At 47.0% G+C, this 23,735-nt stretch overlaps 1 protein-coding gene across 1 annotated transcript in view; it reads left to right on the forward strand.

The window, feature by feature from the left end:
* Positions 1–23,735, forward strand: part of NHSL2 (NHS like 2) — a 123,530-nt gene that overhangs the window by 76,942 nt on the left and 22,853 nt on the right. Inside the window, exon 2 of the mRNA XM_082207531.1 lies at positions 22,757–22,903. Coding sequence (XP_082063657.1) covers positions 22,757–22,903 — 147 coding nt within the window. The remainder of the gene's footprint in view (positions 1–22,756; positions 22,904–23,735) is intronic.

Raw genomic sequence — 23,735 nt, forward strand, 5'->3', positions numbered from 1 at the left:
AGGGGGGGGCGCAAAGGTGCCAGCCGAATCCCACGTCCACAGGCTTCTCCTGCCTGTGGTTTTTGATGGGTCTCCGCTTCGCCGTAGCGGTTCAGACCCTGTTTTCCACGGAGCGGATTCCTTCCGATCGGAGGAAATCCGCCATTGCCAGAGGCGCCAACCCGGAAGTCTACATGTGAAAATCAGGGCTGCTATGCACAGGAACCGACATACACAGATTTTTTTTGGGGGGGTGTTTGTGTGTGCACCCCTACCCCTATCCCCACCTTTTAACTATTGCATGTTAAAGCAGCATGTTCAAATGTGGATATAATGTGATGGACATGTGCGTTGGCACACCTTAGGCGGCATCACCTTAGAAGATGCATTCCCTCCTGTCATAATTTCTCTTTTAAGAGGACGCTTTCCAACTGCAGTTTTTATAAGAACTTGAATCTTACAATGTTTTCAAAAATAAAACTAGTTTTAATTGATTAAGAAAACCAGTCAGTTACATAAACAGGTTGGGTTAACAGCTTCACATATTGTAAAATGGTAGAAGCATCTATTTCGATAAGTGCAAATTCCAAAGAACAGCTGCATTTTGCTTCTTGAATTGCTTGAGGTAGTGTGAATTCAGTAGATTCCCCTTTAAATGCATTTATCCCACATCCCTATGTGCAGAGGAAGAATGGAACGCTCCACTTATCCTTCACCAGCTTGTTCTTTGTCTGCATCATAAGGCTCTGCTATGACTATCTCTTTCCTTGGCACCACAGGACAGCATAATGCCTGATGTTTTTTTAAAGTTCCTGGTGACACCTTCAGCATTTTAAGAACATTTGTGTGACTGAAGGCCTAGGATTTTGCAGCCCTGTAGTATCATTATGCGTGATCTTTCCTTGCATGAGACCTTCACCATGGTCAGAAGTACTCAAAAGAGAAAGGAGTCCAAGGTGGATGGGAGTTTCTTAAAGGTGAACCATTGAAAGCACAAATGCAACAAGAAAGAAAAGTGAGTGGTATCTAAAGAAAGCAGTGTGCCTGCATAAGGAGCTTACAGATGAGCTGAGATTTAAGAAGGGCATGGATAAGAAAAGGAAGAAAGGGAAAATCATGAAGGAGGAGTATACAAGAGTATTATTGTGGAGAAGTTGGTAAAATGTGGGCTGGACAATGTAACTGTTAGGTGGATTTGTAGCTGGTTGACTGACCAAACCCAAAGAGCTCTCACTAATGGTTCCTCATCATCCTGGAAAAAAGTGACAAGTGGGGTGCTGCAGGGTTCTGTCCTGGGCCCATAGTTGTTCAATGTGTTTATAAATTATTTGGGTGAAGGATTTGAAGGGATGCTTATCAAATTTGCAGATGAAACCAATAGGGAGGGCTTGCGAATTCTACAGAAGATAGAATCGGGATTCAAGATAAGCTTAACATATTGGAGAACTGGGCCAAAACTAACAATATGAATTCAAATAGGGACAAACGTAAGGTTCTACACTTAAGCAGGAGTAACCAGCTGCACAAAACTAAGATGGGGGGACACTTGGCTTGCGGGTAGTACTTGTGAAAAGGTTCTAGGGGTCTTAGTAGAACACTAGCTTAACATGAGTCAAGAGTGTGGTGCAGCAGCAAAAAGAAAAGAAAAGCTAATGCTGTTCTAGGCTGCAACAACAGAAGTATAGTGTCTAGACCAAGGGAAATAATAGCAACACTATTCTGCCTTAGTCAGACCACACCAGGAATACTGTGCCCAGTTATGGGTGCCACAACTTAAGAAGGATATTGACAAGCTGGAATGTGTGCAGAGAAAGGCAACCAAGATTATCAAAGGCCTGGAAACCAAGCCTTATGAGGAACAGTTGAGGGAGCTGGGTGTGCTTGGCTTGGAAAAGATGAGACTGTGAGGATATAGGATAGCCATCTTCAAGTATCTAAAGGGCTGTCACATGGAAGATGGAGCAAGCTTGTTTTTTTCCTGCTCCGGGGGGTAAGACCCAAACCAATGGATTCAAGATATAAGAAAGTAGATTCCAACTAAACACCAGGCAGAACTTTCTGATGGTAATAACTGTTTGACAGTGGAATGGAGACTCTCCTTCCTTGGAGGTTTTTTTTAGCAGAGGTTTGGTGGCCATCTGTCATGGATGCTCTATTTGACATTCCTGCATTACAGGGGGTTGGACTAGATGACCCTTGGGGTCCCTTCCAACTTTACCATTCTGTGATTCCATGGCTACCATGCAAACTGTTCAATTGTTACCTTGCAAAACCTCCTTTGCTTTTCCTTTTTTTTGCCATGCAAAATGCTTGTTTTCCACTTCTTTTCTGTGTAGAACAGATGTTATCATAAATAGCTCATCCCACAAGCAAACCTCCCTGAGGGCTGCCATCGTATGTGTGTATAGGTTGGACTTTCCTTCTGAGTAAACATACTCTGCATTGTGCTGTAATTAGGTTCCACTCTCACAAAGGAGACATTCAGGGACCCATACTAGAACAGAAGGGGCACTGCCCAATCCACCTCATATGCCCTGCCTTCCTACTTAAAATCACTCCAGGGTGTAGTACTGCACGCCAGCTTCATCCTATGTAGTCTCAGTTTGCCCTTATAGAACTCATCAAGGAGGAGGAAGAGGACAAAACTAGGATTATTTGGTTCTGCCTGTCATTGGCTCTGGCTCCACCTACTTCTGGCTTCCTAATAGACCCCCAACTACTACTGCCTGTAGGACTGTTGCTATTCTGTCTGTTTGGGAACTAGAGCTCACGCTTGACATCCCTACGTTGTGGGGGGGGGTCAGTAATCTTTTGCAAATATCAGACACACCTTTTTTTCTCCTGAAGCCTACCCCTACCCCTCCCTTGTAGAGATTCCCCGCCTGCTTGTCCCTGGCTAAAGTTGTTGGGAGTGTGGTTGCTGCTTGCTTCCACCCAGCCTTGCATCACAGGGAGAAGGCAGCATTCCTAGTACAGTGGTACCTCGGGTTACATACGCCTCAGGTTACATATGCTTCAGGTTACAGACTCTGCTAACCCAGAAATATTACCTTGGGTTAAGAACATTGCTTCAGGATGAGAACAGAAATTGTGCAGCAGTGGGGGGGCCCATTAGCTAAAGTGGTGCTTCAGGTTAAGAACAGTTTCAGGTTAAGAACAGACCTCCGGAACAAATTAAGTACTTAACCTGAGGTACCACTGTAATTCCAGCAACACCGATGAGGTCATTTGGGCAGACAGCAGGCTTCTCCATGCCATTAAGTTTTCTTTCTATGTCTGATCTCACCTCTCAGACTGTATCATGGGCCTCTTTACTCCCACTCTGGCTTGCGGGTAATTTCCTTGAATTGTGTGTGGAGGTCAACTGCAAAGGTATCTGGATCAAGGGAGAAAGGAGTTCCCGGGGGACAGGGATGGTGTTGGAAGGAAGCAGCCAACCTGATGCCCAGTGAGTCACCTGTAAGTCACCTTGGGTTGTTTTTGACCAAGGCTACTGGGAAATGTTATAAATCATCATCATGGCTAGGCTAAAGATGTGGCCAGCCTCATGCTCCAGCTCCACGTATGAAACTGTGCTATACCATCGGTCCATCTAGCTCAGTATTGTCAACACTGACTGGCAGTGGCTCTCCAGGGTTTATCAACCCTACCTGCAGATGCGGAAGATCAAACCCAGGGCTGCAGATGCTCTACCAGTGAGATAATGGTTTCTGCTAGTGCATATCACACCCCAGCCCTCAATCCACCCTAACCTCTTGAAAAGTGCTGGCTACTGAAGAGAATCTTTGCTGTTCCCTAAGAATTCTTTTCTTTCTGCAGCCTTGCCATGTGATATATCTGGAGGTTTTTTCCTTCCCTCCCTGTTCTTGAGGTCTTGGAGTCATGCGATTCGGAGGGCGTCTCTGAATAAAGCAAGCTGGAAGCTTGCTTGTTTTCTTAGAGGAAAAAAGCTCTGAATAGCTTGCAAGCCTTGTGGCAGATGCCTGCATGCTAGAACAGTAGGGCAGGTGCTGGATACATTGTGATGGGGAAAAATAGGGGGAAATCAGTTGCTATTCATCCCTATAATATAAGGCATGCAGATCAAAGCCTTTGGTTTTTCTTGGGGGTGGGGTGGGGGTTGAGGGAGGGGTGAAGTGGTTCCTTTTTCATTTTCATCTAGAAGGAAATGGTTGGAGATCTCAGATCAGCCATAAAAGGCGTTCTGAATAAACGTCCTAGATGCAGGCTCCGTGAGGACTGTTGCATTATTTTCCAGGTTATTTTGAATGAAAATTGCAGCCGCCAGATCCAGATTGCCAAAACTGATAAAAGGTTTCCAACTAGCTGGAAGCTCTCTGGGGAATGCTAGATGTTGCTATGGAATTAGAACTGCTGGCATGTGTTGCTTGCTTCTGCAGCCCCACGGCTGCCTACCCAATCAGCCCCCTTGCAAATAGATGGGTTACAGATAGGAGACAGAAAACACAATACTTGGGTGTGGAGTGCTCTTGTTCAGGGTGCCCAGCAGCAATGTGTGCCCTTTCCGAGATATTCCATTTCCATTCCCTAACTAACCCCTTCCTGCAGCCGGTCAGCATTCTGAACCTATTCCCAGTTCTCATTGGGTTAGTCAAGATTTCCCCCTTACACACACACAAACACACACACACACACACACACACACACACACACACACTGAGCATAGGTGGTGCCACTTTGACTAAAGCTGTGTACACACCATATATTTACAGCATGCCCCCGGAAAGAATACTGGGAATTATAGTTTACCCATACAAACTGTAGTTCCCAGCACCCTAAACAAACTACAGTTCCCAGGATTCTTTGGGCCTCTGTGGGAACAGGATGCTGGACTAGATTCCTGATTCCTCAGGACTCTTAACTGTAAGAAGAAAGTGGCCACATGCAGTGAGAGGGGCAGAGCTGAGAACATCTTGCCCAGCCCCCTGCTCCCCCCCCCAAAAAAAAACCTGGAACCAGCAGTACACTAATGCCAGAAGGTCAAAGCATCTGAGAAAGGACAGAGCTTGACACTGGTGGGATATATTGAGGGGGGCAGGAATGTGCTTTAAATATACGGTGTGTCTGCAGCCTCAGAGAACAAGCTTGCTATTGCTATATACTGGCCTTTGCCAACCTGGTGTTTTGGACTACAACTCCCACAAGCTGGCTGGGATGGATGGGAGCTGTGTTCCAAACCATCCAGAGGACACTAGGTTAGTGATAATAAAGGCACCACAAATCAGACAGAAAGCTTTAAAATGCTCAAAATGAAATGGTTTGCTTTGCTCAAAATGAAATGCAGCTGGGAGGAGGCAGTATTATTTTGCGCATGGGGCAGAAGGGACTGTTAACACAGCACTCCTGGTTTTTAAAAGAGGTGCGGAGGAGCTGGCAATTGCCTTGATTCTGAGCAGCACCCTCTTTCACGTTGCGAAGGGAGAAATCAAGCCAGGCACATGGCGTTCATGCCACGCTGAAGGCTCATGATGTCATTGGAGCATGTTGCCATTGGCTGAACAATGATCCTGAGGGCAGGAGGATGGGTTCCTTAGCAACCTGCTTTCAGAGCAGCTTCACCCTGTTGTGGGTGTCACAGGAGGTCTGTTCTGCAGGGGCAGGCTGGCACAAGGGCAGGCTGACACACGACAGCTGTGCTCTTCGCCCCTCCAGGTTGTGTGCCTGGGCATGGCGCCATCCTGTCGTGTCCCTTTAGGTGCCTCGCTCTCAGCCGTTCCACTCGTCCGTCGGAGCTGTGGTTTGCCACCACAGCCAGCAGGTGGAACTTATGCGCCTCTCAGACAGGCTATTAGCAAGCTCTTTGGCCGCCTGCCCTGGCTGAGCTCTGGAGCAGCACATGGTGTGCTCAAATGATGCTGTGCATCTCCCACGCTCTGCAGGGCTGGACTGCAGGCCTGTGAGGGCAGCACACATTTGCACACATGCACAGAAGCGCACATTTCCTGCTAGTGAACCTGCTGTGCGTGCGCGCACACACACAGTTCCACCCTGTACTTCTGTGGAAAGATCTTTAGCCAGGTCTATTAAAAGGAAATGTTCTTTGGAAGGGATTCCCCCTTCCTTTGTTTTCTAGTTACTACTTGTTCAGTTTATTCTGAGAGTGCTGATGTGGTGGTTCCTGCCCCACCACCACACTTCTCCTTGTCTTTTATCCACCAACATAAAATTCTGTTCTTTTTCAGATGCTTTGACCTTCTGGGATTAGCCTAGTGCTGGGTTTTTCCGTTTTGGAGGGGAACCTTGGGCAAGTTGATCTCAGTGGGCTCCGTCTTACTGATTGTGGCCTCTTTCTTCTGCCACTTAAGAACATAGGAGCCCTTCTGGATCAGATGAAATGCCCCACCTAGTCCAGCATCTTGTTCTCACAGATGCCCATGGGAAGCCTGAAAGCAGGACCTCAGCAGAACAGCTTAGAATCTTGGAATTTTAGACTTGGGAGGGAACACAAGGGTCATAGCTCACCAAGTCTAACTCCCTACAATGCAGGAATGTTTTGCCCAGGGTGGGGCTTGAAGCAATGACCCTAAGGTTAAGAATCTTCATGCTCTACCTTGGTTTCATCCCTTGTGATTCCCAGCTACTGGCTACTGCTGACTGCCCACCTAGCAGTTCAAAAGTACGTCAAGTGCAAGTAGATAAATGGGTACCGTTCTGGCGGGAAGGTAAACGGCATTTCCGTGCGCTGCTCTGGTTTGCCAGAAGTGGCTTAGTCATGCTGGCCACATGAACCGAAAGCTGTACGCCGGCTCCCTCGGCCAATAAAACGAGATGAGCGCCGCAACCCCAGAGTCGTCTGCGATTGGACCTAATGGTCAGGGGTCCCTTTACCTTTACCTAGTCCCTTGTCTCTCCTCCTGGACCTGATTCACTTCAACTCTTAGAAGGAGCTGTTGAGATGTGGAAGAGGGTTAATGCTCCATCTTCTTGCTCCTCCAACTGTTTGCTCACTCACGGAGGGCAGGTGAGCAAGCAAGCAGTGCCAGGAGGCAGGATATATAGCTCAGTGGTAAGAGCATCTTCTTCGAAGGTCCCAGGTTCAATCCCTGGCATCTCCAGGAAGGACCTTGTGGTTTAGCTTAGCTGAGAAGTGTCCTTGAGCTCTGCTTCTCACTGGTCTGGGTGGAGCATAGAGCATGTCTATAAATGCAAAATTTATATTTGTCGTTCTAACCACTTTTAACTCTGGGGCTGAAAAAAGGTTCACCACCAGTGAGCTAGATGGACTGTTTGCTTTACTTGTTATAAGGCCACTTCCTCTGTTTCTAAGGAGGAGGAGGGGCAAAGTTAGAGGGCATAGAAATTGAAAGTGTGTAATAGGTGACCTCTTATTACTATGCAGCAGAAAATTCAGGATGCCTCCAAGGCCAATCAGATGGGGGACAGGGGACGGGACAGGATAGTCATTTGTCCTGGACCTCAAACTCAAAAGGGGATGAGCCTCAGATTCAGTTACTTGCTAATTTATTGGCATTTAACAAGTTTAGCAGCTTGTTTTTATGTACATTGGACCAAAATAGTGGCATACACTCCCAGAACTGCAAATATAAGCAAATAAGGGAAAGTGGCTTGTTAAAAGACATGGGGGTGGTGGTCGTTTTTTGGTTGATGGGTATAGATTTCCTCAAATGAAAGAGTTAAGAATGTTCATTACTATTAATAATTAAAAATTATGACACAAGAAGCAGTCCGTGATGAATGTGTACTCTCGGATCAGCTGGATTATATAAACAAACTGTACATGTGTGTGTGATCTTCCTCCCCCAGCCACCACCTGTGGGGGCTACCAAAGCATCACCTTGCCCTCAAGGAAGATCTAGTTTTCAATAGGTATCTCCCCACACCCGTTGTAGCATCTATCGGCTGTTTTATTATATGCTTTATGCTTTTTCTTTTAATATTCCTGTGTAAATTGCTTTGTGGGGTTTGCCAAGGACAAGTGGGCTTCCCTCCATCAGACCCCTCCCTTCCCCAACTGCCTTCTTACTTAAAACCAGTCCCAAGCCATGGTTTTATAGGGGACAGCAAGGGGGGCATTCCACCCTTTTCCTCAGCTGCTGCAGAGTGTTGACTCTGGAGGTGGTGGAAGACTCACTCTAAATAGTATAGAAACCTGCAGGGCTTCCACTTCGGGTTGGCCACAGAAGATGGAAAACTTGGGCCTTTTCCAGGAGCCCCAAGTCCAGCAGAGGGCTCGCCACCCCAAGGGTGCTATCATAGAATCGTAGAGTTGGAAGGGACCCCAGAGGTCCTCTCGTCGAACCCCCTGCAATGCAGGAATCCTGCCCACAGCCAAACCACCCTTGTACAGAATATCCAAGAACATCAATGGCAGCCTTGGGTAATTCTGTTTACGTCCTGCTTTTTCCAGGTGAGGGGTCCCCTCTGAGAATGCCATGCCAAAGAGCTCCCAAGTTCCTGGAGGAGGGTGGTCACTTACCAGTCGCCAAAAAGAGAAGGCACAGCTTTGCATAAAATTTGCATGGATTGCACAAGCTGGGGCTGATGGGAGTTGTAGTCTAAAACATCTGGACGGCACCACATTGGCTACTCCTGCTCTAGGGTTAATTGCCGACAACTTTCCTAGGCAGGCCTTGCTGTTGGGCTGCAGTGGCCAAGAAATGTCCTTATCAGAGGGCCATGCTCTGTGTGTGCCAGCCCTTCCTGGACGGAGAAAGTCCTGGGTCTTGTCAACCCTTGCACTGCCTTGAGCTCCATAACGGAAGAGAGATGAGAGACGAATGTACTAAGTTAAACAAATTAAAACACCAAAAACAAGGCAGCTCAGCTCTTTCCTAGCAGAATGGGATTAAATGTGGGCAGCTAGAGGTGCTTGATCAGCTAAAATCCTAGAGACGATGAGTTTACTCCCTTCTGCTTAATGGGAAAAGTTTTCATGTTTTTTAAACGGTTTTATGCAGAAATCAACAGGTGAATGATTTGTCATCCCTGCAGCTCTGTGCCAATAAAACTTTCACCCGATGATTTCCGCTTGCTTTGTGACTACTCAGTGTGCAACCAAAGTCCTTTTAAAAAAGAGAGAGAGAATTGGGGGGGGGGGGAGTGGCAATCTACCATAGCTCACTTCTCCCCTTGTGTATTATCAGAATTGCCCCTTTCTCCCCACAGTTCCCATTTCACAAGCTATTTTTGTAACATTGTGGTTAGCTCATGTAGGGCATATGGTCTATCTGAGGGTGGGGTTCACTTCTACCAGCTGCAGCCCCAGCTGAAGAGCTTCTGGAAGGGAACTTGTAGCTGACAGACATGCAAGCTCTAGGGCACTGGGGTCTGTTCCCATCCCATCCTGCTGGACAGTAAGTGCTTGTGGTCAGAAGAACAGGGACGGAAGACAGAGGACTGCAGAGATCTGGACTCCTTCTGCACCAAGGTCCGTTCTATGGCTGGGGTTGGGGGTAGAGAATGTAGGAAGGTGTCATGTACTAGACCAAACTAATTTAGCTGTCTAGCGAAGTGTTGTTCACTCTGACTGACAACAACACTCCCGCTTCTCGGGCAGAGGGTCTTCCCTATTACCTGCAGCCTTGTCCACGTTTAACTGGAGATGCTTAAGGATAGCTCGGTTGGTAGAGCATGAGACTCTTAATCTCAGGGTTGTGGGTTCGAGTCCTGCAGTGTAGGGGGTTGGATGACATGACCCTCATGTTCCCTTCCAACTCTACAATTTCTGTAATTCTATGAGCACATCCTAGGGCCATCTGCATGGAAGCACTAATTGTCACCAGGTACCTCTTGAGAGCTGAAAATCCTACTTGCTTTGTGAGATCTGCTAGTGTTTTTATTTCCCTTAGCTTGCTGCAAGGCGAGGAGGATTGCATTTCAATTGGAGCAGTGGCAGCTGGGGGAAAGTGTGTGTATAATAATTTTCCCTGCGCTGCTTTTGTCATTGTTTCCTCACCTCCCAGTAAGCTGCTGTTGGCACCACAGGGGGTTGCCTGAATCCAGGCTTGATATAGACAACTGCTTTCTTCTGCCCTCCACCCAGCAAAAGGCAATTCAGATCAAGACACAAGCACAAGAGGGAATACCGCCTCTCTCCCAGTTCCATGATCAAATTCAGAGCCCACGCTCCCCATGCAGCGACTTCAAAATAAGCAACCCTCCTGCAAAAAAGCAGGAAGTGCAGTCATAGATTTCCAACTCTATGTCCATTTTGGCTGAGATAGTAGGTGTCAGATGATGCTGGATAAGGAGCCGGTGGCCGTTCAGATGCAGATGTTGTTGGACTACAGTTCCCACTATCCCTCCCCAGCCTAGCTGTGGCTGATGGGAGTTGTAGTCCAATAACATCTGGAGGGTCACAGATTCCCCTGTTCCTGTCTTGTGCAAATGGGCTTTTGATTTTTATTCTTACCTTTGGGTCCCTGCCTTCTGCCTCCTCTGCCTGCAGCAGCTAGCTGAATTTCAGGCCCAAAGGGAGAGAAATCCCACTTTCTGTCCTCTGGTAGTGGAATGATGAAGGGCTGGCTTATTCCTGGGCTAGCTTTAAATCCCACACTAGCTGATCTACTGAGGAGGTGTCCTCTTAAAGTGCATGCAAGGGGCAAATCCCAATTCCTCATTATTACCGAGATCCAGAATGCCCCCAGCAACCAAGCAGCAATAATGCACAGATGTGATGGTCAAAGTTGATGCTTGCACAGCTGCCTCCGGAAGCATTTGTACTGTCAGGTCTATCTGTATAAGTCAATGTCTAGAGTGACAGTTGCCTGCTTGGTACCTTCTTTCCCCTCTGTAGTTGTTGTTGTTGTTTTAAACAGGCGTGATTAAACAGCAGAAACATTTGCTTGCTCCCATTTGAGCAGAGATCCAGTCAAAGGGCTCACCTCCTGCCTCCCAGAAGAGGCTCTGGGCAGCTTTCTTTCTCTGATACATCCCAGCTGCTACTCAGCTAGAGCCTCTGGTGCAATTCATGGAGGAAAAGTTCCAAAAGACCCTTTGGCTGTGTCCCGGAGCAACTAACGGGAGGTTCTGTCAAAGCATCTGTTGCTCTCGAAACGGAGGAGGTGGTTAAAGAGTCCCTTGGCTGTATTTCCAGTCAAGTGGGAGTGAGTAATTGTGTGGAAAGCCGTGTTACTGGCCCCTTCAGCCTTTCATCCATCCAAAGCATGGCTATTGCGTTGATAGGAATGTGGACTAGCGATTGTATACACGCAGGAAGAAAAGGACTAAGTTCCTTGGGGGCCAGGTGCTACGGTAGGAGCCAAGCCCCAGCAAAACTGCTGGGCAGGATGGATTGAATTATCAGGCTGCTAGTTGCCTATTACTCCAGGGAAGAGAGGATGATGAGTTAGGCAATATCTACATGTGGGAGGGGACGCGGGTGGCGCTGTGGGTTAAACCACAGAGCCTAGGACTTGCCGATCGGAAGTTGGAGGTTCAAATCCCCGCGATGGGGTGAGCTCCCATTGCTTGGTCCCTGCTCCTGCCAACCCAGCAGTTCGAAAGCACGTCAAAGTGCAAGTAGATAAATAGGTACCGCTCCAGCGGGAAGGTAAATGGCATTTCTGTGCGCTGCTCTGGTTTGCCAGAAGTGGCTTAGTCATGCTGGCCACATGACCCGGAAGCTGTACGCCGGCTCCCTTGGCCAATAAAGCGAGATGAGCGCCGCAACCCCAGAGTCAGTCACGACTGGACCTAATGGTCAGGGGTCCCTTTACCTTTACATCTGGGAGAGAGGATGCATGGATGGCATGCATGCTAATATGCGTGAATGAGAGAGAGAGAAAAGGGGTGTCACTGCCCACTATTCGTGTTGGCCCCTCCTACTGTCATCATGCACACCCAAAGGAGATAGACCCATAGTCTATCTCAGGTGGGGAACCTCCTGCTTAGGGGCCAGATTTAGCCCACCAGGCCGTTTCCCCTAAACCTTGCCTGCTTGCTGCATACCTCACATCATATGCAACACTCGGTGTGATGGGACAGGTTGAGTTGTAGCTGGCTCAGGTGCCTGCACAACTGATGTCTGCAAAAAAAATAATAATAACAGGGTTGAACTCCCTGCGCATCAGCTGACGGGCGGGGGTTCTGTCCTGCCTCCATCCCTGTGGGCCAACTCTGACAGGCAGCAGGACCATCCACCTGTCGCCTACTGCCATCATAATGACATCCTGTTGGGAGTTAAAGATCCGGTCTGCCAGGCCAAAAAGGTTTTCCCACCCCTGCAGTCTCTCAAGACCACAAACACTTCAAGAATTGCGCAGATCCGATGAGTCATCCTGCCTCTCTTTTGTGTTAGCACCCAATGTTCTCAAGCCAAAGTTCTTGATGACATGGGAATAAAAGCCCTGTGTTTTTTGTGTGTTTTTCCCCCTTCTCTCACTCTTCAAAAAAATTGAAAATGGTCCCATAATTGCTGGAGGTGGTTCTGAAATCTAGGTATGGGGCTTGCTTGTTATATGACTGTGGCTAAACCGCTGGAGCAGGGGCCGGCTATACCATGAGGCAGAGTGAGACAAGCTTCTTTAGGCAGCAAATGCTGAGGGGTCGGACATGGGCAAAGCTGGCCTGTGCTGTAGCTCCTTAACTAGCCTGCTGCCCCCAGGAAAAGTAGAGGCTTCTATCTAAGAAAGATTCAACGACCAGGCTGGCTGGCTTTTGTACATAGAATGTGCTACATCAGGCAGCAAAATGCTTTCAAATCAGCCTTTCTCAACCTGTGGGTCCCCAGATGTTGTTGAATTACAACTCCCATCACCTTTAGCTAGCAAGGCCAGAGCTCAGGGATGATGGGAGTTGTAGTCCAACAACATCTGGGGACCCACAGGTGGAGAACCGCTGCTTCAAATGGTCATACCCAGTTGAGTTGTCTCCTCTTTTTCTTTATTTCTTCCCTGCAGGATCCAGGTATCTGAACCAGACCAGAAACCTCTGTAGTCCAGCATCCTGTTCTCATAGTTGCTAACCAGGAGATGAGCACCTTCCCTGCTTGAGATCCCAGAAACTGGTATTCAGAGGCATATTCCTTCTAATATTTATTCCCCCTCCATTGTCAGTGGATGCATGCCTTTGAATATCAGTTGCTTGGGAATCACATGTGAGGAGAGTCCTGCTGTGCTCCGGTTTTGCTTTGCAGGTTTCCCTTGGACATCTTGTTGGCCACCATGAGAACACTGGATTGGGTGGGTTTTTGCAGGATTTTTTTAAATCATAGAATTGTAGAGTTGGGAAGGGCACGTGAGGATCATCTAGTCCAACCTTCCTGCAATTCAGGAATATGCAGTTGTCCCATACAGGGATCGAACCCGCGACCTTGGTGTTATCAGCACCATGCTCCAAACACCTGAGCTATCCAGTGTTCTTACTGAAAGCAGGAGCAGCAGAGCTTCCCCTAGCATGTGGTTGCAGTGATGGGGACAGCTTCATATGTTGGATTTCTGCCTGTTACATAGCTGTTCTGGATGTTTTGCCTTCAAGAAGGTAGCACACTCATATGCTTCAAAACAGATTGCGGTCCCTCTACGTATTCTGCAATCTCAGTAGAGGCTGCATTCCTCCACTTAGGCCTATAGACAATGCCGACCTCCCCCAAGTGCCCTTCTCGATTGGACTCTGTTGCTTTTGTCTCATTATTCTGAGATTCTTAGAACCTGGTGTGGACAAGACATTCTGTATCCATGGATACCGTAATGTTCTCTTCTTCTAGCAAGAACAGGAATATCCATCTTGAGTTGACAGATTTCATATAGTTGTTTGCCAAGGCACAGTGCATCTGCTGCAAGGTGCTCTGGGATATGCTGAGCAAACCTCCAGATGGTGTCTGTTAGCATAAGCAAGGGGCATGCCTGGGGAGAGGGGTGCTTGACCTTTCACTGGTTGCCCAGAAAACAGCTGTTTGAATCTAACAGTAACCTTAAAAGTTGCAGCTTACCTATTTAGCAGGGTATTTCTACTGTACTTCTGACGAGCAGTGGCCCTCCAGGATTTCAGGCAGGAATATTCTCCACAGGCCTGCCCAATCCTTTGTTAACTGCAGGTTCCAGAAATTGAAAAGTGGGACCTTTTGCATGGAAAGCCTGCACTCTCCCCCTGGGTTATAGTCCTTGCTGCACATTTCAAGAGATTGTTGGTGGTGATGTGGCAAGCAATGCACTGGGGAGATTTGTTTGCCATTTCTGATGCTGTTTTTTTGGCGCAATACCTGGTAAGTTTTGGGTGCCACACTGAAAACTCCTGCTGTCAATGATTCACAAAACATTAGGGTACAGCAGGAATGGGGAAATCTGTGGTCCTCTTGATGTTACTGGACTACAGGTCCCATAATCCTGGACCTTTGACCATTCTAGCTGGGTTGGATGATGGGTGTTGTAGTCTACTGACTTCAAGAGGGCCACAGGTTAGAGTTTCTAACTTTGGAGTCGTTCTTGCAGCACAACCACTGATGGACTTTAACACCCCAGGTGAAAAATGTATGCATATTGCAGAATTTGGAACAGTCATAACACAGAGATTCAGACCCCCACCCCTTTGCGTTAAATCCCACAGGCTTTAAGTTCCATGGGTGCATCTGTGTCTCTGAACTTTCATCTTCTGTTTAGGCTTGGGCTCTGTTTGTGCATGAGGCTTGGGCTCCTTTCGGACCCTCCAGTATTGGGGGGGGGGGTGTATGCAGGCAAGAGTATTCAGTGACGAATCTGCTCCTGCGTACCTCCCTCTGTTGGCATGGCAACAAGTCAAATTATTTAAAAGGGGGGAAGTCTTCCATTATGTCAGGTTGCTATGGCAACCTGAATTCAAACGGCAAGTGGGCGCAGGAGGCAGAACATTTCCTTCTGGACTGCAAGTTGGTGAAAACCCCGTTGTTCCAGTAGCCTTTCAGTGTGGGGGCAGGTAACCCCCCCCAGTACATTCCTGTAATGGAAACAAAAGGATGTGGAACTGGAGATAATGGGTGATAATAATACTGTGCATATGGGTGCTGTAAGAGAAATTGGGGAGACCATGGCCCAATTTATATAACCCGTTCTAATGTCCGAATTTGGTGTGCAAGCCTTTGAAGGTGGCAAAGCCCTGATGTGGAAGGAGGTAGCAACCTTGGATCAAATTCTTCCAGCCTTTGTGGGGGATTTTGTTTCCCTTTCTTTGGTTTCCAGACATTTTCGCAGGAAATGTGGGGGTATTGCAGACATGACAGTTCTAGAGTCGGACAAGGGGGGCCTGTGTCCGCTCTCTTACATTGTCATAGAATTATAGAGCTTGAGAGATTTCGAAGGCCATAGCTCAGTTGGTAGAGCATGAGACTCCTATTAATCTCAGGGTTGTGGGTTCAAGCCCTAAAAAGGTAAAGGTAAAGGTACCCCTGCCCGTACGGCAGTGGCGTAGCGTGGGGGGTGCAGGGGGGCCCGGCCGCACCAGGCGCAACATCTGGGGGTTAGGGGGCGCAAATCCACGGGTTAGGGTGCACAAATTACTTGCCTTGCCCCGGGTGCTGACAACCCACGCTACGCCACTGCCTCCAGGGCATCTGAGAATAGGTCTTTGCTCGCTTGTATGTGACGGCGTTTAATGAGTTTGAGGAGTGTTATCATGCCCTCTCCTCGGTTATCTCTGCTGTAGGTTAAGCATACCCAACTCCTTCATAGGACTTGAATAGTACATGCCATTCATTTAAATTAAATGGCTTCAAAGAATTCTGGGAACTGTAGTTTGCCTCCAATTCACAGCACCCTTAACAAGTGACAATTCCAAGGATTCTCTTGGGAGGATGTGCTTTAAATACAAGGTGTGCAATATAGTGAACAGGCAATCTGTTTAGTGGATCATTCATCCTGATTTGCTTATGCAGTGTTTACAGGGAGTTTATGCCTACGCACCATACACTTGGAGCACATGATCAAAGAAAGCTAGGAACTGTACTTTACCCTGGCAAAGCTACAATTCCCAGGATTCTGGGGGTGGAAGGCATGTGCTTTAAGTGTATGGAATGAATGCATCCTGTCTGTAGATACAGCAGAATGAGATGGTAGAGTGGACTATAATATTTCAGGCGGCTGTTGGAGAGGGCCATTTTTCAATGTTTCCCCATGTCAGAGAGCAAGAGAGAACAATACCCCCTGAAATATTTTATTTCTTAACACATCAGAGATCCTATCTCCCTGCTGTCCTAGTTTTCTGCTTGAGAGGAGCTTTTTGGATGGTTGGTTGGTTGTTTTATACACACACACACACACACACACACACACGAGCATTTAAAACTCTGTTCCTTTTTAAAAATTAAAAATAAGATTAAATGATGTGGTCCTCACTTGTCCCCTGAAGCGGTACAGTCCATTCTACCACCTCAGGCCTCTACCATCTAATTTTGCTGTGCATGAATCACAAAACTACCTTGTGAACTGAGAAGCATCCTCCTTCAGCGGGACAAAATTCCAGGAAATGCAAAAAAAGTATCAAAAATTAGGATGTAAATTCATGAAATAAAATAAATGAAATGATGGCATCCAACTCTACTTGTCTGGATGGGGAGCAGGGCAGGGTCAGCTCCACTATGTACCATGTGGTGGTTGCCTCTAGCAACTCATTAGATGATTCATTAAAGAACTAGCAAGTTCTCAATGACTTGAGTTTTATTTATACAAACACAATAAAACTAGGTGTGTGGTTTTTTTTTTAAAGTGATGTGGTGTGCACAGCCTTAGATGAAACCTGTTACAACCGCATGATGTAATTTGGTTGGTAAAGCTAACTTCTGGCGTGCCAAGGTGATGGAGAAGCTGCTTTGATGGTGCACTTTTCCACATGGGGACAGGTGGTCTGCACCACCATATTTGGGTGAGGACTTGGCAAGCATTCTGAAGGTGGCTGCGAATCAGGTTTTCCACTTCCAAGTGCCAAAATTTATTAGGCTGCTGCCCATGGAACGCAGTCTGCTTCAAAAATGCCTCTAGCATGGAGGATAACCCTCCTCCACCAAGAGCCACTGCCCTCCTTGAATTGTGCAGGAAATTTATGGGATGGATTTCGTGGAAATGCACTGCTGTGGCACTCTCTTGGTGTGTGGAACAGTGTCAGGACATTAGTTGCCTAGAAGTGCGAAGGGGTGTGTGAGTGTGAGAGAGAGAGCATTTGTTCCACTGTGATGCGAGACTTCAGGGCATGACAAAGCATCTTAAAGCTCCATCACTTCCCCCTTTTTCTTTTAACTGCTGGCGTATTCTCTGCAAATGGGCACAGATGATGGGGTGTTTTTTTGCTAGATGTTCCCTGACCAAAGGCCACAAAAATCCTACCAGCAGCATGGTAATGAAGCTGGGTCTCCTGAGAGCTGAAACTTCTGAGCCCCTTTCCTGAAACTCCAGAGAGAGAGAGAGAGAGAGAGAGAGAGAGAGAGAGAGAGAGAGAGAGGAATCGCCCAGCTGTAGAGTCAGTCCCCGCTTCCCCATTCTTGGGCCATATCTTCATGAAAAACAGGCAGGAAACTGTTAGCAAAAGGAAATCCTCTTTTTGCCTGCACAGTGGTTTCTCTGAAGCCAAACCGCTGGGGCTTTTGCTGCAAAGCCACTAGAGACAAGGGTGCAAGGAAAAAACAGAATGTTTTGCAAGGATTATTTTCTCCAGGCTGTTCTGGAATGGGTTGTGGCTCAGTGGTGGAGAGCATGTTCTGCATGCAGGAACTCCCTGCTTTAATCCTCAGCACCTCCAGGTTGGGTTTGGAAAAAGCCCTATCTCTGCTGAGCTACTGCCAGTAGACCAGGGTAGCTTATTAATTTCAGCCACACTCCCAGGGGTGAGGCCAAAAGTGGGCATGGCAAGAAATAGGCCTCTTACATTTCTGCAGCAGGATACATTCCATGCCAAAGCCACATGTTCCTACACCCAAACAAACCTCTCTCCATCCAGGCATGCAAAAGGCATTATCACAGTATTCCAGCTAGACAAGAGCACTTGTAGAGGCCATGAATAGGGTTGCCACCAGTCCCTAGAAAAACGAGATAGCCCTGTTTTTGGACAAAAGTGTCCCCAGACCCATTGGGACTTCAAACACGACACCTTTATTACTGTATTTGAGCTTGGCCAGAACCAAAATGGCGGTTGTGTCCTGGAATATGAGTGTATGACTTGGGCAGAGTCCCAGTGACAAAACAGACAGACCTGGGGGCTGCATCCTATGGTTCTCAACCTCCGTTGTGGATTATACTGGACTACACAGAGCAATTATTCGGCTCTGCAGGAGGTAGAATGATCACTTATGCACTGCCTAAAGGCTTGCATACACTTTGCATATGGTAATTTATGTGTGTAGATGCAAAAATGGAAGTCCTTACTGTTATTCAAAAAGAATTACAGTACATCTCATCATGTTGAGGAAGACTATGGGCACTTGGCCTGGGTGTCTGATCCGATGCTAGCAGCTGAGCTGTTTCAAAGCTCCTTCCTTTGTTTGTCTGTCTGTCTGTCTTTCTTTCTCTCTCTTTTTGCAGTTTTTCTAATCTTTAAACCAGAACAGAACCAGGCATGCCTTCACATATAAGAGTGTGTTCTCTATCAAGTAGCTAACATATGCTAACCCTAGTATAAAGGCAACTTCCTATATTCTAGCTCAGCACTAGAAAACAATCTGGCTTAAATCAATTAAAATCTTTGGATTGACTAATTGGTGCAATTTAACTCAGAAACAGATTTTTAAAAATCTGGGTGCTTTTTATTTTTTATTACTAATACTTATTAAGAGGTGTGGAATCTTTATGGCCCTGTGGGCCTTACCTGATCGTACACCTTGTGGGCCAAATTAGACAGGTGGGTGGGACTGCACCCAGGGGTCAGCCACAGTGTCACATGGGCACCAGGTGATTGGGTGCTTTGAAGTCCTGAAGTCATTTTGCAAACCCAGGGAGGAGGGTTGTACACCTGAAGTCTCTGCAGGGAATATGATCCAGTGCTTTTTGGCTCCAACAGATGATGGGCAGTAGAAGCCTGCTTTCCCTTGCCAAAACTTAATTGTGCACATTAAGGATCCTGATAGTTTGTTGGCAGCTGTGACTACCTGCCCACACACCTGACATAAGACGAGTGGGTGTGGTTTGGGAAAACCAGCCTTAGACTCCTAGTGGGCCAAGTTTGCCTTGCAGACCAGATGTCCCCGCCCCCCTCCGTTTTATTCAAAAGAACCTTTTGCAATTTGTTTTTCAAACAGATAAGATTGTAGGAAATGAAGCAGGGAGGAGCCTTCAGCAGTACAAACACATCTCAAATCAGCAGATAAAAATAGCAGCTTACAAAAACTGCAGATGGCAAACTCCATCTTAGGAGAGATCCCCCCCCCCCACATACACACAGGGAAGCAAGTCCTCTTCAATTCATCATAAAACGCAACAACACCTTATTTCTTCTTAATCTTTGTTTTTAAAACAAGTTTAAAACAATCAATATTGGCTAGCAAATATGCTTTCCAAAATACAAAACAGGTATTAAAACGAGAGGATATCCTTCATAGAACACGCTTGTGCATCACTTAAAAGATAAAAAAACAACACACTCTTCCCACCAAAAACAAAAACAGCAACAACTATTTTTAGTCATCACCAAACATAAAATTAGATATCTGCAGTGTGACCAGATACAAAAGAGTTTCAGGGTTCCCGCACATTTAATAGTTGTTCAGGAGCTCCACAGGTATTAAAGGTGGAGAGTCCCTGTCCTCTTTTTCAGCCTAACTGGCCAAGAGATCTTTAAAATTGGGTTCTGTCCGTAATGGAAAGTAATAAAAAAAATGAGCATGTACAGAACTCCACCCTCCCATCACTTAACTAATAAAAAGAACGGCTCCTGGGTCTGAGAGCTTCCCTGTGAAGCAGGCTGGCTCAGAACCAGAGATGAGCACCACATACTAAGTGAGGAGCTGCCAGCCTGTTACGGAAATTGGCCTTTGGACAGCTAATTACACCATCTGCTGGCTACTGTGGGTAAATGTGGGCAGGAAATGCCTTGCAAAGCATTCTGGCTGTGAAATTAAAAGCTTTGGCTGAAGTAGCAAGGGAGAGCTCACACACACCCGCCCTGCAGATGTAATGCTATCTGGACAGGAGAAAGTGTGTGCTCCTAACCACATGCGGAGTAGCCTTATGACTTGACCTCCAGCCCACCAGGTGCCATTTCACAGCAGAACGGCCATGGCTCAGTGTCAGAGCATCTGCTTTGCATGCAGGTCTCAGGTTCAATCCCCAGCATCTCCAGTTTAGGCTGGGAGAAGACCCCCGTCTGAAATCCTGGAGAGCTTCTGCCAGCCACTATTGACAACACTGGTGTGACTCAGTACTGCATTAGACATTATTCTGTGTTTCTGTCTCCATGTGTTATTTCCTTGTGTTCTGTATAATGAAGGGGGTTTACCTCCAGCAATTAGCTTCTGCTCTTATCGATGATGCTGGCAGCCCACAGGTTATGCCAGGCTGCCCTGGGAGGAATTGCCCATTGCATCCCTAAATAGGTCCCTTCTCTCCCCACCCCCCACGGGAGCTCTTCAGAGGAAAGCGCAGTAACACACTCCTCCCACCACGAAATAGTGCAATTATTTCCAACTCATCCTGCCGTTTGCATGGTGGTTCCGGGGCTCAGCAACAAAGAAACCCATCAACCTGGGAGAGTGTTGATGAGGAGGGAAGCGTGCCTTTTGTGCTTGGAGAACAGGGAACAGACAGTTGGCATAAGGACATGTTGGTGCAGGAAGGACCATTCTGCTCTGTTCGTACATTATACAATGCTAACTAGGGATGTGGGAGAAATTTGATTCAGCTTGCATTTAAAGGCACACTCATCTAATTCACGCTTTTCTTAACAATGTGCAGGCTGAAAGCTCAGCCATCTTTCGAAAGGAGCACTGCTCTGTGAATTTTGCGATGCAGTTCTCCAGTCAAATAATGTGTTCAAAAATGCATATACCGTCAAAAGTGTGCATATAAATGCATCTGTTAAGTGAAAAACCAATGCATCTGGCTGTCGTTCAGAAGGTGGGTAGTTTGAGCCCACCTAGAGACAGCTGTGGACAGATGACCTGCGTTGCAGGGGGTTGGACTAGATGACCGCTAGAGTCCCTTCCGACTCTGATTCTTTCATCACGTTTGGGGAAATTGCTTTTTAAAAAATGTGTCCGTTAGGGAAAACTGCATACCGGTGTGTATCTATTAGGATAAATCGGCACTGGGAAGCTGATGGATTTTCATGAGTTGTTGTTTTTAATAAAAAAAATTTGAACTGATAATGGAAATATGGTGAGCTGAACTTAAGGCAGGAAAAATGAGAAAATTAACATTTGCTCATTCTTAATGCTGTTAAGTTTGGCAAATGACATGAGGAATGGGTATTTTCTTTCAATCAACACAGCCTTCTAGCTCTCATGTGAAGTCTTGGAAAGCCAAAGAGAGGCTTAACAGGCCCTGCAGCCAAGCTTCCCCCCCCCCGCCCCGTTAATAATAGAAGCCAGGGATATCCATTGAAATGAAAGGGTAGGAGATTCCAGATAGGCAGCAAAAGAGGAACTGATGGAACTCGCTGCCACATGATATATCACGAAGAAGTGGGACAACCGAATCTGAGGCTAGCTGTATTAAATCCGTTTATAGATGACTCTAAGAATTTTACTCTTTAAGGAACTACTAATCTCTTTTCATGCCTGCAGCAGAAATATATTAACACAATATTGGAAAACAGCTACTAACAACTCAAGAGACATGATAGGAAGGACTGTGGAACATACCACTTATGTAAAAACTAAGGAGTCATCTTAGAGCACTAAGAAATACAAAAAAGAAATAATTATTTTGAAACTGTGTGGTACACGTTCATTCAGTACACTGGAAAGGACAGTCCACCCACAGCCCACTCTGGGGAAATCTGTTAAAACAGAGAATAGAAGACAGCTAGCGGATAGAATCAACTCTATAAACTATTATACAACCCAGCTTAATGTTTTACTGTATCGTTTGCATCTTATATGCAGAGCCGGCCCAACCATGAGGTAGGTGAGGCTGCTGCTTCAGGCAGAAGAAACACAAATGCACACACCCAGGTAGCATGCCTGTAGGTGCCCTGCATGTCCTGCCGCCAGTGGCAGCAGCAGCAGGAACAAAGCAGCACTTCCTGTTTCACCTCAAGCAGCGAAATGGGGCACGCTGCCCCTGTGTATATGTATGGAATGTTTGGGCCAGGGGGTGATATACGGAGATTGATTGTTGTAAGTATTTTCAGAAAGGGGAGGGGGGTTAGGCAAATGGGTGGTGGATGAGGCTGTCCACAGCAGCTAGTCATGATGGCTATACAGTGGTACCTCGGGTTACAGATGCTTCAGGTTACAGACGCTTCAGGTTACAGATTCCGCTAACCCAGAAATAGTACCTCGGGTTAAGAACTTTGCTTCAGGATGAGAACAGAAATCGTGCTCTGGCAGTGCGGCGGCAGTGGGAGGCCCCATTAGCTGGTACCTCAGGTTAAGAACAGTTTCAGGTTAAGAATGGACCTCCGGAACGAATTAAGTATGTAACCAGAGGTACCACTGTATACAACAGCCAGCATCGCAAGCCGCAAGCATCTGAATGCCACTTGCAACAGCTGGAGAGTCTGCTGGTAGGCTCCCCATGGCAGATCTGGATTGCTGCAGAAAGCAGGGTATTGGAGCTGTGGTGGCTAAACTGGTTTGAAACTGGTTTGAACGTATAGCATGGATAGGCCTTAAGACCTCTTTGTATTTCTAGAATCCCTGCCTGGGGCTGTGATTCACCCTCTGGCTATCTTTTCTCCCTAGCGACTTCTAACATAGACCTGGATGTCAAGAAACCCACTCCTCCCAAGCTGCTATGGCATCAGCCTGTGAATATCTTCTTGGCCCGTCCTGTTGGTGTGGAGGAGCTTCACCATGAAGCTGAACTCAATCTCCAGAGCTTGCTCCAAGGTGCGTGGGGGTGAGGGCCTGTGGAAGGGAGTAGGAAAGGTCCGCTTGTCTCTCCGACTTGCAGGTCTCAGCCCCAGGTAGTCGGTGTGTCTGGGCTTGGGAAGGAGCTGGCGGATAATCCTGCAGAAGGGGTCTGCCAAGGACTCACAGTGGGTGCAGAGAATGGGGATGTGCAACAATATCAACCCTTGTGATTGGCAATGAGAGTGAAGCTTCTGGACTGGCTATAAGCAGCGTCACCGAGAGAGGAGCAAGTGGTACTTCTTTGTTGGGCAAAGGGAGGCCTGTTCCTGAGCTCTCGTTTAGGAAAAGAAATCTTTTTTCATTGCTTGCTACAAAAAAATAAATAAAAAAACATGAAAAGAACACAACATTATTTACTGAGAAATGCTAATCCTGCAATATTATAAAAGGGTGAATCCTGCTAAAAGAGGAACACCAAAAACAGGCTGGGATACTGTACCCTAATGATCCCAGTTATGAACCAAACACCTAGGTAAAACAGGAACATTTTCTGGCACCTAAATATTCACCTGGCACAGTATATCTCTGGATTCCAGTTGATGGGAATCACAAGTGGGAAGAGCGCTCTTGCACCCAGGTCCTTCTTGCCATAGGCATCTCCCACTGGTTGGCCACTGTGAGAAGAGGATGTCGGGCTAAATGAGGCACTAGCCTAAGAAAGCAGGCTCTTCTGATAATGATGGCGCCCGGTGGCCTTTCTGAAAAAAGCACTCCGCGGTTGGGGAGTCAACACTGAAAAGGCCCCTTCTTGTGTTGCTGGCCTCTGCATCTCCCTTAGAGGGAGCGCATGAAGCCTTGGACTTACAAA

The sequence above is a fragment of the Podarcis vaucheri genome, assembly GCF_965113315.1.
Source record: "Podarcis vaucheri genome assembly, chromosome: Z".
Lineage (NCBI taxonomy): Eukaryota > Metazoa > Chordata > Lepidosauria > Squamata > Lacertidae > Podarcis > Podarcis vaucheri.